The 12,622-nt window shown below is 40.2% G+C and overlaps 1 protein-coding gene across 1 annotated transcript; it reads left to right on the top strand.

Moving 5' to 3' along the window:
• The first annotated feature begins 4,818 nt into the window (after positions 1 to 4,818).
• Positions 4,819 to 10,571, top strand: LOC143291936 (THUMP domain-containing protein 1-like). Its single transcript, XM_076602080.1, has 3 exons — positions 4,819 to 4,870; positions 6,889 to 7,121; positions 8,929 to 10,571. Exons 2-3 carry the CDS (start codon positions 6,906 to 6,908, stop codon positions 10,036 to 10,038), a joined length of 1,326 nt encoding a protein of 441 aa, XP_076458195.1. The 5' UTR covers positions 4,819 to 4,870; positions 6,889 to 6,905; the 3' UTR covers positions 10,039 to 10,571.
• Positions 10,572 to 12,622: the final 2,051 nt, after the last annotated feature.

Raw genomic sequence — 12,622 nt, 5'->3', positions numbered from 1 at the left:
CATGAGGACATGCAGTTCATTATGAACAGGTTCTCTACCTCCTGCAGGAGCTTTGGACTCACCATCAGCCTCAGGAAGACCGAGTCATGTACCAACCAGCTAGCTCACAGAACGTATCGCCGTCACATTCAACAACTTGAGCAGCCGGTTTCACCAGAGATGCCTACGAAAGATCCTCGGCATAAAGTGGCAAGACAGGGTCTCCAACCTCCAGGTCCTAGAGAGGAGCGGCCTGCCCAGCATCGAAAGCCTGCTGATCCAGTGCCAGCTATGCTGGTACAGGCCATGTTGCCTGCATGACAGACAGCAGGATCCCGAAGATGCTCTTGTATGGCCAGCTGAGGGAAGGCCACCGTGAACTTGGAAGACCCTGCAAGCGCTTCAAGGACACCTTGAAGACAAACCTCAAAGCCTGTGACATTGACATCGCTTCCTGGGAAACTGATGTCCTTGACCGCTCTGGCTGGAGGATGCTGTGCTCTTGTGGCATAAAGACGTTTGAAAACAAGAGAACGCTGGCCATTAAGGAGAAGGGTGAGCGAAGGAAGCAGTGCTCAACTTCTGGAGATGTTTTCCCTGTCAACACCTGTGGGAAGTGTTGCACATCCAGAATCGGCCTCTTCTCCCATATGAGGACACACACCGACAGATAAGCCTGCCTGCCTACTCATCCGATGGTCCGACGGGAGACTCCATCAACTAAAGACGTCGTGTCAGTCTGGTACTGGTTAAGTCACATCCCCCCCCCCCCCCCCCCCCCCCCCTTGGGTCCTAATCAGTGATTCTTTTTTCTTTTCTATTTTTCTCTCTCTCTCTCTCTTTTTTTTTTTTTTTTTTTTTTTTTTTTAAGCACATTTTCAACATCTTTGTGCTGATGGTTCTGATACACCAGCAGGTGATTCACGAAGGAAAGAGAGAGAGGCAGATAGAGAGGACGAGAAAGAGGGAGGCCGGCGAAGGAGAGATCAATTAAGGGGGCCGGCGAAGGAGAGATCAATTAAGGGGGCCGGTTCTTAATTGGTGAAGGAGCTGACCTATATATTACAGACTGGAATAATTTTTATAATGATGATAATAATGACGATAATAATAATAATAGGCATCTGTTGGTCAGTGTTGACCATGGATAAATCCTAGTTCAAGTCAAACGGGGAGTGGAGCATATATAGTTTACGGATACCTGTTACATCAAACATATTTCAGAACACACCCTTCTCATCTCCATTAACTTACCTATATATAGTATCTACGCCTCCAAAGGCACCATACTGTCCATCAGACAGCCGGGAAGACCCACTTCCTCTACAACTCTGGATGGAACCCCTCTTCAACAAGTCCAAGAGAGCCCATACCTAGGAGTCCAGCTTTCAGCTGACCTGAAGTGGACAACCCACATCACCAACAACTGCAAGAAAGCTGGATCGATGGTGGGCTTCCTACACCGAAACCTTCGGAACTTCCCACACAAAAACACCATGGATCAAGGAATAGGAAAAGGCGGATCCATCAACAATATTAATACATATATAGATTCTCATAAGCAAATAAGTGAACGACAGGATTTTGTTTTGTTCTTTTAGAGAGATAGGTCAGTCTGGACTTAAACTGGTTCAGCCTACGATTAATGATGAGCAGCCAGTTGTCACGACTTGCTGAGTTAATGCATTCCATTCTGGTATCTTCACAGGACACTGGGTGGGGTTAGTGGAGGTGGGAGAAGGCTGCTTATTCCTTTACTGATTTCCGCAATCTGGTGTATTATAGTTTTCCCAAAAACTGTTCTGCTGCTGTAGGCTAGAAAACCAGACCTTGGATTTGGTACCACCAGCTGAGTTGGTTATTAACTCACTCAGTACGACCAGTCCTCTCTTCTCCGCTACACAGACCCCTCGGATGTCCAGTGGGTGTCTGAATGACCCAACCTTTAGCTTCCGTCGTCAGAACTGTGGGATTCTTTGTCCACATTCACCTCTTCAGTATAAGAGCCTTCCGCTTGCAATATTTTGATGATGGTAATTGGGGTGAAACGCTGTTAACGTTGTCTCTTTCGCCGTTCGTATGGAGAGAGTTAATGTAGATAAGAAACAGATTTGGTCCGAGAACAGAGCCCAGGTAGACTACAGACTGAACAGCCACAAATTAAGCTATATCTTTATTCCCCAACCAGGACCATGCAGGTTCAACTGTCTTCTACTGAGAGAGTACTCTGTCCAAGACGTTGTCCACGATGCCGTAGTAGCTTAGGGTTTAGGAGGACCGTTGACTGACTTTATCAAAGGCTATTGTTGGAGTTTTAACGACATATTGGCGCCTATACACCCTTAGGGTCAAGTTTGTTCGGTTGGAGTTGTTTGTTATCAAAGGCTTCCAAGAAGTATATATATAGGACTATATCCTCTTGACTCCCTCTCACCAGCATCAGATGTTCCGCCGGTCCACATAAACTTGGTTGTTGAGTCGTACAAGATTAACTCTGTGAGGTCATGCTCTGTTCCGTGCTCTCTAAACGTTTACTTATTTTACAAAGCATACATGGCATACCGGCTGTTCTCTTCAGTCTTCTTCTTCTTCGTTCGTAGGCTGCAAATCCCACGTTCACTCGTATGTACACGAATGGGCTCAGTTTTACGTGTATGCCCGTTTTGTTTGTTTGTTTGTTTTGTTTTTTTGTTTGTTTTTTGTTTGTTTGTTGTTTTTTTTTTTGGTGTGTGTGTTTGTTTTTTTTTTAACCGCAGCCATTCTCCGTTTTCGGGGGGTGTATGCTGGGTATTTTCTTGTTTCCATAACCCACCGAACGCCGACATGGATTACAGGATCTTTAGCGTGCGAATTTGACCTTCTGCTTGCGTATACACACGAAGGGGGTCTGCACATATATGTTGATCTGGGAGATTGGAAAAATCTCCACTGACCCACCAGGCGCCCGGCGTTACCGAGATTCGAAATCGGGACCCTCAGATTGAAAGTCTAACGCTTTAACCACTCGGCTAATGCGCCCCTCGCACACTTATTTGATTTAGAAACCTTTTCTTGAATTTGCTGATAATTCATTTGATTTGATGATTTTGTAACTATTTTTTCACTTTAATTTTTTTCACTATCACAAATGTTCAAAATAGCATACTCAGTGGCGAGGAAATCTTTTATACACGAGGATGTTTCAATACTTTGAAAAAAAAAAATCACACTAATATTTTCACTGTAAGATACCGATTTGCTCATTTACACGTCTTCATTTCAAAGGGTCTTTCTCAATATATGCATGTGTTTTAAAAACTCTTCAACTTTTTTTCAATCGATGATTGTCTCTTGAGATGATTTACACTGTGTTAGCCTACATTCCGATTCAATTTTGTTAAATTATCTTAGTCTCTTTTTAAATACACAAAAATTCGTTCAATTATTCATAGCACTTGGGATTTGATTACTGAATGGCGTTCTTGATATGCATGTTAAAGGACAGGAATTTATCGAACGTAGAACCTATATGCATCTTCAAATCATATATATGTTATTTTTGTGTGTAATTTATCGGTTTCATGGTATACTGACTCATCACTGATAATCTTGCTTTCGAACTACGTGTATCATTTTACTCAATAATGGTTGAATTCATCAGCATGCCATTTAAAGTCGTCTGAGATTTTTTTCAGTTACATTTTCATGTATTTTGACCAGATAGAATATAATTTCATTACTGATACGTTTAGACTCGATGATCTATAAAAGAAACAACTTAAAAAAAAAGTTTATCAGTGCCGGGGTTAGACTACAACGCACTGGGTCTATTTATTGCCCCTTTCTGAAAATATTGCTGTCACATCAGCAATATAAATCTTCAGCAAGCAATACGTACCTGAGTTTCTTCAATTACGACAGACCAATGGAATAATCCATGTGGTTATGAATGAATAAAAGAATGAATATAATATTCGTAGTTGTACTATCTATAAGGCACATCGTTACGTCAGAGCAATTTGTTCCTTAAATGGACTGTGGCGTTGTAAAACAAAATATAACAAAAATGTAACATATATTCTTTTAATGTATTTTTTTCTACCTAAATATCAGTTTGTATGCGCTGGATTACACGAAAGCAAAGTGAAAACTGACCCGGCCTCCCAGGAATGAAAATACAAGGAGGAAAATGTTTATTCAGGATCAGGATCAGGATTTGGGGCGTTGTTATATACAACTTAGCCATTTTTGGCTTTTTATGCCCCTTCAGATTTACTCCTTTTTATTGTTTCGTTGATTAGCTCAGTCGTTTTATCCATCAAAGTCGTATTTCATTTTTGTCAATAACTCATGTGTATCTATGAGGTTCTTAAAAGTATTTATACTAGGTGCACGTTCGATACTGTTTGTTAATTTGTTCCAATAAATTGTTACTCTGTTACTAACTGTAAACTTTCTGAGATTTGTTCTGGCATACTGTTTAAATATTTTGTCTGTACTGTTTCTTGTATATATATATATATATATATATATATATATATATATATTGTCTACCTTTGGGGTACAAAAAGCATGCTTTGTTTACATCGTCAAACCCATTAAATATTTTGTACGTCAGTATCAAGTCCCCTCTTACTCATTTGAAGCACTAGTTGTAATTGGCATGATCAGTTCTTGTGGTATGTAATTAACTGCGAGCCTGTATAAGGAAAATGATGTTTAGAAATTCAAGCAAATGATTATATTGTAATATAATCGAAATTAAATCTCAATTTCAAGGGTGTTGCCTATCATTCATTTGTTACAAACAAACTTGTGTTATTGCAAAAAAAAAAATTGTTTGCTGCGAGCCTACAACATTGCAGCCCCCTCAACTCACATTGTGACAACACATGTGTGCAGCTGTGGCGCAGTAAGTGTTTCTTCTCATTCGCTCTTCATTTTCCTTTCACTTACTGCGCTAAAGTTTAACTCTGGGAGATAGGCTAAGATGGGTTTTAGAGGCCGCGTATTCTAAAATAATCAATATAACGCTTATTTCCAGGAAACTGGTGTCCTAGACTAATACGTCAATCAATTACTATTGAAAGAGTGCAAAGACGTGCTACTAAACTGGTGCATGAAATTAAGGATTTGTCTTACGAAGAAAGACTGAAATTCCTAAAATTACCCTCAGTGAAAGCAAGACGAAAAAGAGGAGATTTGATTCAAGCCTATAAGATCTGTAATGGTATAGACGATATTAAAAAAGATCACTTCTTTGATTCACCGCCAGATACTAATATGGAAACAAGAAACAGTGTTGATAAAATTTATAAACAGAGACATAACAATAACACAAGGAAATTTGCTTTCAGTTATAGGGTTACTAACGACAGGAATAAACTAACCACTAACATCAAGTATGCTTCCAATACCAACAACTTCAAGAACCTTATCGGTAATCACAAAATTTTGAAAGACATTTGGTTTGACTTTGATGGTCAAAGATAATTGTAACTGTGTCTACTTAGACTGAGACAAGACAGATAACGACATAGCATAAAGAAGGCCGTGAGGCCTTGTGCTAATCATAAATGAGACGGGGCGTAAAAAGCCGTGAGGCTACGATGATCAACATCAGCCCCTAACCTGAACCTGAACCTGAACCTGAAAACAATAGGCGGTGTTTCAGTTTCTCAAGGTGTTCTCACAAATCCATGGACGCAATACTACATCTGCTGCTGCTAGGCAGAAGCCTGACAGCACCATAACAAGTTGTCAGCATCTGGAGTAGTTTTCCAGACATGGCTGTGTCGGCATTCAGGAGCAGACTTGATGCTCATTGGGTTACTCTACACTCTACAGTCAACCCACACAGTAGTGTGTGTGTGTGTATGTATGTATGTGTATATATATATATATATATATATATATATAAACCGCACCTTTAATCCAGTATTTTACCAGTTGGTTGTATATGAAATGTGTTCAACAAACAGGCCTGTTCAGTCTCAACCATCATTTCAAGTTCAAGGACAACACTTACGTTGCCATGGGTTCTTTTTCAATGTGCCAAGTGCATGTTGTACATGGGACATTGGTTTATTGTCTCATCTGAGTGAATGACTAAACGCCCAGTTTGATTTTGACAAAAGGAAGCCCTGTTTTTGTTGCCACTTTTTAGTAGTAATTTTCCAAGCATGCCTCTCACTCCAACTCCCCAATATCATAAAAAAAATTATGTAATGGAACAGCTCCAATGTGTGTGTGTGTGTGTGTGTGTGTGTGTGTGTGTGAGGGAGAGAGAGAGAGAGAGTGTCTGTGGATATAAAGATATAATATATATTTACACACATGTATGTTTGTGACTGTGTGTATGTCACTGGATGTGAAAGAAAGTCAGATTGGGGATATCCATGCATGTCAGTCATAGTATATGGACTATTTGCCTTTATGTGCACATGTGTTTGTGTTATGTCTACATACTTCATGTGAACATATTCACTGGAATCTACAATGATCATCTTTTGAGAATAGTTGTTTAGTAATTTACCTTAGAAATTGAAAGCAGAGATACTCAGATAGGCCAATCTCTTAATTTTTTAAGACAGTTGGAGTGAGTCCATGACAAACTGGGGAACCCTGTTCAGTATTCTAAATCACAACAATACAATGAACACTCAAAGTTTGTACTTCACACTCTGATAAATCTTTAACGATATAGAACTGTTAATGATCAAAGTTGGTTAAAAAGGGGAATAATTAGACTAAAAAGTCAACTGAAAATTGATTTGTTTCAGTGCTTGTTTTCTATTTTCTTTTTGTTTCTGCGCCATGCACATGAACTAAACCTGTCATGTTTTTGGTGCATAAAATTAAAAAGTTGGTATTTCATGATGTAAATTTGTAATCATTTATATATACAATCCTTTCCATTTTGACTTTCAGTTTTCATCGCAGACACAATGAGTGAAGGAGGCCAGAAAAAGCGGAAGTCCAAAGCATGGTACAGAAAACAGGCTTATCACAACAAACGCATGAAGACTGATCAGTTACCAGGGCATCGCCTGACTGTCGGTCTGAAGGGCTTCATCATCACATGCAACGACCGGGAGCGAGATGCTGTGAAAGAGTCATACAACATCCTTAATGAATATGCTGACAAGCTGTATGGCCCTGAGGTGTGTTATGTCTTTTAGTTTGTTAGTTTGTGCCTTTCTTAACCTTTGCTGGCTGTCGCTTTTGACTACACACGGCAGTTCATGTGGGTCATCCACGACCCATACTGCTGTCGCTTTTGACTACACACGGAAGCTCATGTGGGTCGTCCATGACCCATACCTTTAAATAGACAGAAACCTGTATATTCCTCCAAAGCTTGTGTGGGTCGTGCACGACCCATACTTTGTAAAGAGACAAAAACCTGTATATTCCTCCAAAGCTTATAACAAAATATAGAAAAGGAAAACATCGTAACAACTGATTACACACACATGCGCTCGCACACGCACACACAGACTCACACAAACACATACATTCAGAAGAAACACATGCTCACGCATTCACACACACGCACATACACACACACACACACAACTGATCACACACACAAACGCATAACACCACATCCACATACGTACAAACCCTCCTTACGCACACAGAGATAGATGAAGAGAGAGAGAGAGACTGAGACACAGAGAGAGAGAAAGAGAGAGACAGCGAGACAGAGAGAGAGAGAGATGACTCATAGTATCCTATACACGCGCAATCAAAGATATTCAGTCACACAGGTACATGCTGTTACAGTGTTAGAGAAAGGGATGGAAGGGGGTTATAGCTGAAGACAGGCGAAAGGGACTGGGCGGGCAGCGGGCGGGTGGGGAGGTAGTGGGAGAGTAGTGGGGTAGTGAGGCTATTGAAAGTAAAACTTCTTTATTTTCCTTCACTAATTGCAAATCAAACCTTCTGAAATCACTATCAAAAAGGTATGGGTTGTGCATGACCCACACAAGCTTTCGAGGGGTGACCACGTTTTTTACTCTTTAAAAAGCATGGGTCATACACGACCCACACAAGCATCCGTGTGTAGTTAAAACGCCACCTTTATAACTCATTAACTAATTAATTTTTTTAATTTTTTGGCAAAAGTTGGCCTTTTAGGTGTAGGAAGCATTTCTGAAATTTCGTAGAAAAATATTAAGAATTGGCAGAGATATCTGCGTTTTTGTACCCATCTGGGTTGTGTATGACCCACGATAGCCAGCGAAGGTTAAGTTGGTGTACAAGGTGATGGATAGTGCAAAGTATTGGTTTTAAGTTTTATGTTTTTGAGTCTTGAAATCTTCATCTGTTTTAAGAAGCAAAAGTTTTGTAAACAACATGACGATGATTAGCTGCAGATTTCTATAATGCAAAAAGAGAAAAGTTAACTAAAACAAACAAGTAAGCAAACAGACCAAGGAAAAAAATGTTGGTCATAATATTTCAAATGTTATTGTGAAGTGCCTGTAATGCACTAATGACTAACCCTTGACTGCTGTTGATAACAATGGTCATCAGAGGGCATCAAGCTATGTTGTCTTTCTTTTCTATTTCCATGTGGTAATGCATCACTTTATGTCGATAAAAATAGGTCAGTTACACTCCTATAGTCCTAATAAAATACACTGAGTGTACTTTCCGTACTTTAAATGCACGCAGTATTAAATCATAAAAAGATATATATTTATTTTTTAAATTACACCAATGTTCAGCAGTCAAGGCTTTAACATGTTGCCCAAGAATACAGGCTCATGACTAACCAGCAGGACAGTAACAGTCAAACATGTAAAGGCCCACTCATAGAATTGAGTGAATGTCGAGATTAGTTTTCATACATGATAAAGAAAAGTGATGTTGATGATGTTTCAGCCACAGACAAACAGTAAACACTGAAATACTGATGGCTGATAACAATAGAAATTAGAATGTTTGATTGCTTGTGAACAGAGCAAGGAAGAAGCCAACAGCAGTGGAGACAGTGATGGGGAAGACATTGAAGCAGCCATTGCCAGAGAAGTACAGACCTTGAAAGAAGCCACTGCCAAAGGTGAGCGTCGTTTCCAGAACAGTGAGACAGGTGCCAAGAACTGCATTTTCATCAAGACAACACTGGATGACCCAGCGGGTCTTGCTCACGCCATCTTCACAGACCTGCGGCAGAGCAAGCTGCAGAAGTCCAGGCATGCGTTACGCCTGCTGCCTGTGGTAGGCACATGCAAAGCCAACGTGAAAGACATCAGTGAATTGGCCAAAGACGTTTTGCAACCATTCTTCACAGAGACCAAACTTGAAGTCACCTTTGCCATCAACTTCAAAGCACGAAACAACAGTGGTGTTGGACGAGAAATGGTCATCTCAACCTTGCGGGAAACCATCGAGAACACGTTTCCCTCGGTTCTTCTTCGGTTCACCCATGTCAACCCTCAGATAACAATTCTGGTGGAAGTGATGCGTGGAGTAGCCTGCATCGCAGTCGCCAAGGACTTTGCTCTTTTCAGGAAGTACAACCTTGTGGAGGTGGTGCGTGATAGACCTGCAGAGAGCAGTGAGAAGACAGCAGTGACACAGAACACAACTGCTGAAAATGCTGACAAACAAGAGGGTCAAGAGGTGAACGAAACGGGTGGTGAAAACAGTATCTGTGAAGGTGGTAAGCAGATGTATGTGGCAGCAGAAGAAGCTGAAAAACTCCCTGACTCTAGTCTTGCATCTGGGCAAGAGGGTGTTACTGCTGTGCCAGTCTCCAGTGAAGTACAAATCAGTGGAGAGACTTCAATTGAACATGTGGCTTCTGAGTGTACAGCTGACAGCGTGACTGATAGTGGTTCAGGTGCTGCCGCTGTAGATGAATCACCTCCACCAAACAGTGCTACGGCTGTGGAACCAGAGACTGAAGAAGCTGCAGCACGGGCAGTCATTTCTGACTGTGAAGCACCTGTTCCTGTGGAAACTGAGCCACAAGGATGTGATGAGGTGTCAGGTGGTTCATTGCAGACAGACGAAGGACCACAAGGTGTCATACCATTGTCAGATGAATCCGCTGTTGCAGCAGATTGAAGAATAATAATTTGAATTTGGTGGTGTGAAGAGTAGTGGCAGAGGCATCACAGGTGTACATATATACAGTTATAGCAGCAGAGAAGTCTATGGTATCTTACTTGTATGAAAACAAAAATTATGACTAAGTTGTTCTTCCATGCGCACGCAGACACAAAAAGACACATACACTCTCTCTCATTATGGGGCACACACACACACACACACACACACACACACACACACACACACACACTTTCTTACTGTTTTATGTTATTCATGTTTAGTAACATGTTGGATTTTTTAATACATTAAAATGCTTTTTTAAAAATTATTATTAAAGTGCAATGGTGATTAATGATATCTAACATGATACTGACTACTGTTTTAGTTGTGTTTTATGTTTTTGTTTTTTTTAACTATTTCCCAGATAAACTTTTCATTTTTCATCCATAAGTATACTTGTAAATGTTTGAGCATGTTGTGTGTTGTGGCTGATGGGAGTGTATTGCTTGAATGAGCACTGTGAAAGAAAACTGACTATAAACACTTTCTGATGCATTGGAAGTCAGTGTACATGTCTACAATTTTGTGTGTGTGTGTGTGTGTGTGTGAAGAAGATTCCAAGAAAGGTAATCCTTTTGGCCCTTTGGGATGTTGAGGATACAATAACATATACATTGAATCACAACTTCATTCCAGAAAAGTCGAAGGAAACAAGCAACACACACACACACACACACACACACACACACACACACACACTACTACTACTACTACTACTACGAATAATAGATTACAACAAATCAAACTTCAACATATTGGGAAACTTGTATGTTTCAGACATAAGGAAAAGTTATACACACTCTCCCATGTTCCTTGATGTTATGAAAATCATACAGAGTCCATGTCTTTTCTACTTTCTTTGTATTTCTTTCACCTGTCTGCATGTCTCGATCATCTTTGTGATCTCTCTCTGCCTGTATTACTTTTAGTGTTATCTCAGCCGCCAACTCCACATACAGCTTCCCTCTTAACACAATAACAGTCTGGAGAAAACAGTTTAGGCTAAAGTTTTTTCCCCACACAACTAAAATATAGCACCCCTCAATGTGAAAGTTACAAATAAATCAACTTGTTGATTGTGGCTATTGAGAAAAAAAAAAGCCACTCGCACACAGTCACACACTCACAAATGGTGAAGTCCAAGCTTGCACACAATTGATATATAACATGTTTGCAACATGGTAGTGGAACCACACTATATAAATTGCAGGCATTTAAACACACACACACACGTTGACCTCCCCATCCTTAACCCACCCAGACACTGTGACTGTAAAAGGTATGGGGAGGAAAAGAGATGTCAGAATCAGCAGAAAGTGAAAAAAAATTTTTTTGTACCCAGACAAATTTTTTTTTCGTCCAAGACGAAACTAAGAAGTACAGTTAAGCACAACATTAATGAATATGTTCCAGAAGAATGCCCTGAATGTGTGAACAGAACAGACATTAAAAGACAGAAGGGGAGATTTCAAAAAGAAAATGTTTATCACTGGAAGAACAAGGTAGTGGTTGATGGGTGGATGAAAGATGAAAGGCTGTCTTAGTAGTAGTTGTAGTAAATGGGTTGGCACAAGCCTTTGCCAAAGGTGGCTTATAAACATCTCATCCATCAAAATGCTTTTCTGTACTGGGTTTGTAAATTCAGTGCATGTGTACATTCTATCAGACTGCAAATCAATAATAAAAGTCAAAACGTATTCTGCTTAAAATTTAGAATGTGTCCAGACTTTCTTTTTTTTTTTTCTTTCTTCACACACACACACACATATATATATATATAAATTTTAGTGTCAATAGATGGTGTTTTCTTGAGCTGTGAGTAGTTTCAGTTTCAGTAGCTCAAGGAGGCGTCACTGCGTTCGGACAAGTCCATATACGCTACACCACATCTGCCAAGCAGATGCCTGACCAGCAGCGTAACCCAACGCGCTTTGTCAGGCCTTGAGAAAAAATAATAAAATAAAGTCAGAAAGGAAAAGTACATCAAAGTCAGAAAGGAAAATGTACAGAAGTGGAAACTACACTTTGTTGCTTCATGCTACAGCATGTTAAGTGCAAAGTCTTATTTTGGTTTAGTTTCAAGTTCATGATGGATGGGATTTTGTTATTAGTATCTTACAATCACAAAACCATGTGAATCTGATTGGGGGGGGGGGGGGGGGGACCACAAAACCAAACCAGAGTGTACACCTTAAAACACACCTCCAAAATGGTACATACCATGACGGTTTACAAGTTAACAAGCCAGTATGAAAACAGACAGGAATTAGCGCATGCAACAATGTACTTTTGGGAAGTTTAGTGTGCTTTTGGCAAGCCTACAATATACGTTTGGTTGCAAGAAGCAGAGAACTGAAATAGGCCACCAACAAAGTGCCTGACAAACGGGTAGAGGTATACGTCTAACCCTTTTCCGCACATCTACACTACAAATGGGGATGGGGAGAATCTACTGAGCTGTGAGTAAGTCAGTTCCAATGGTTTGCGACGAAAGCAATGTTAATGCCTGTTCAAGTTAGTCATTGAAACTATGAATATG

The sequence above is a fragment of the Babylonia areolata genome, chromosome 18, assembly GCF_041734735.1.
Source record: "Babylonia areolata isolate BAREFJ2019XMU chromosome 18, ASM4173473v1, whole genome shotgun sequence".
Classification (NCBI taxonomy): Eukaryota; Metazoa; Mollusca; class Gastropoda; order Neogastropoda; family Buccinidae; genus Babylonia; species Babylonia areolata.
Note: the sequence above shows the minus strand (reverse complement) of the source record. Positions and strands in the feature narration are given on the sequence as shown.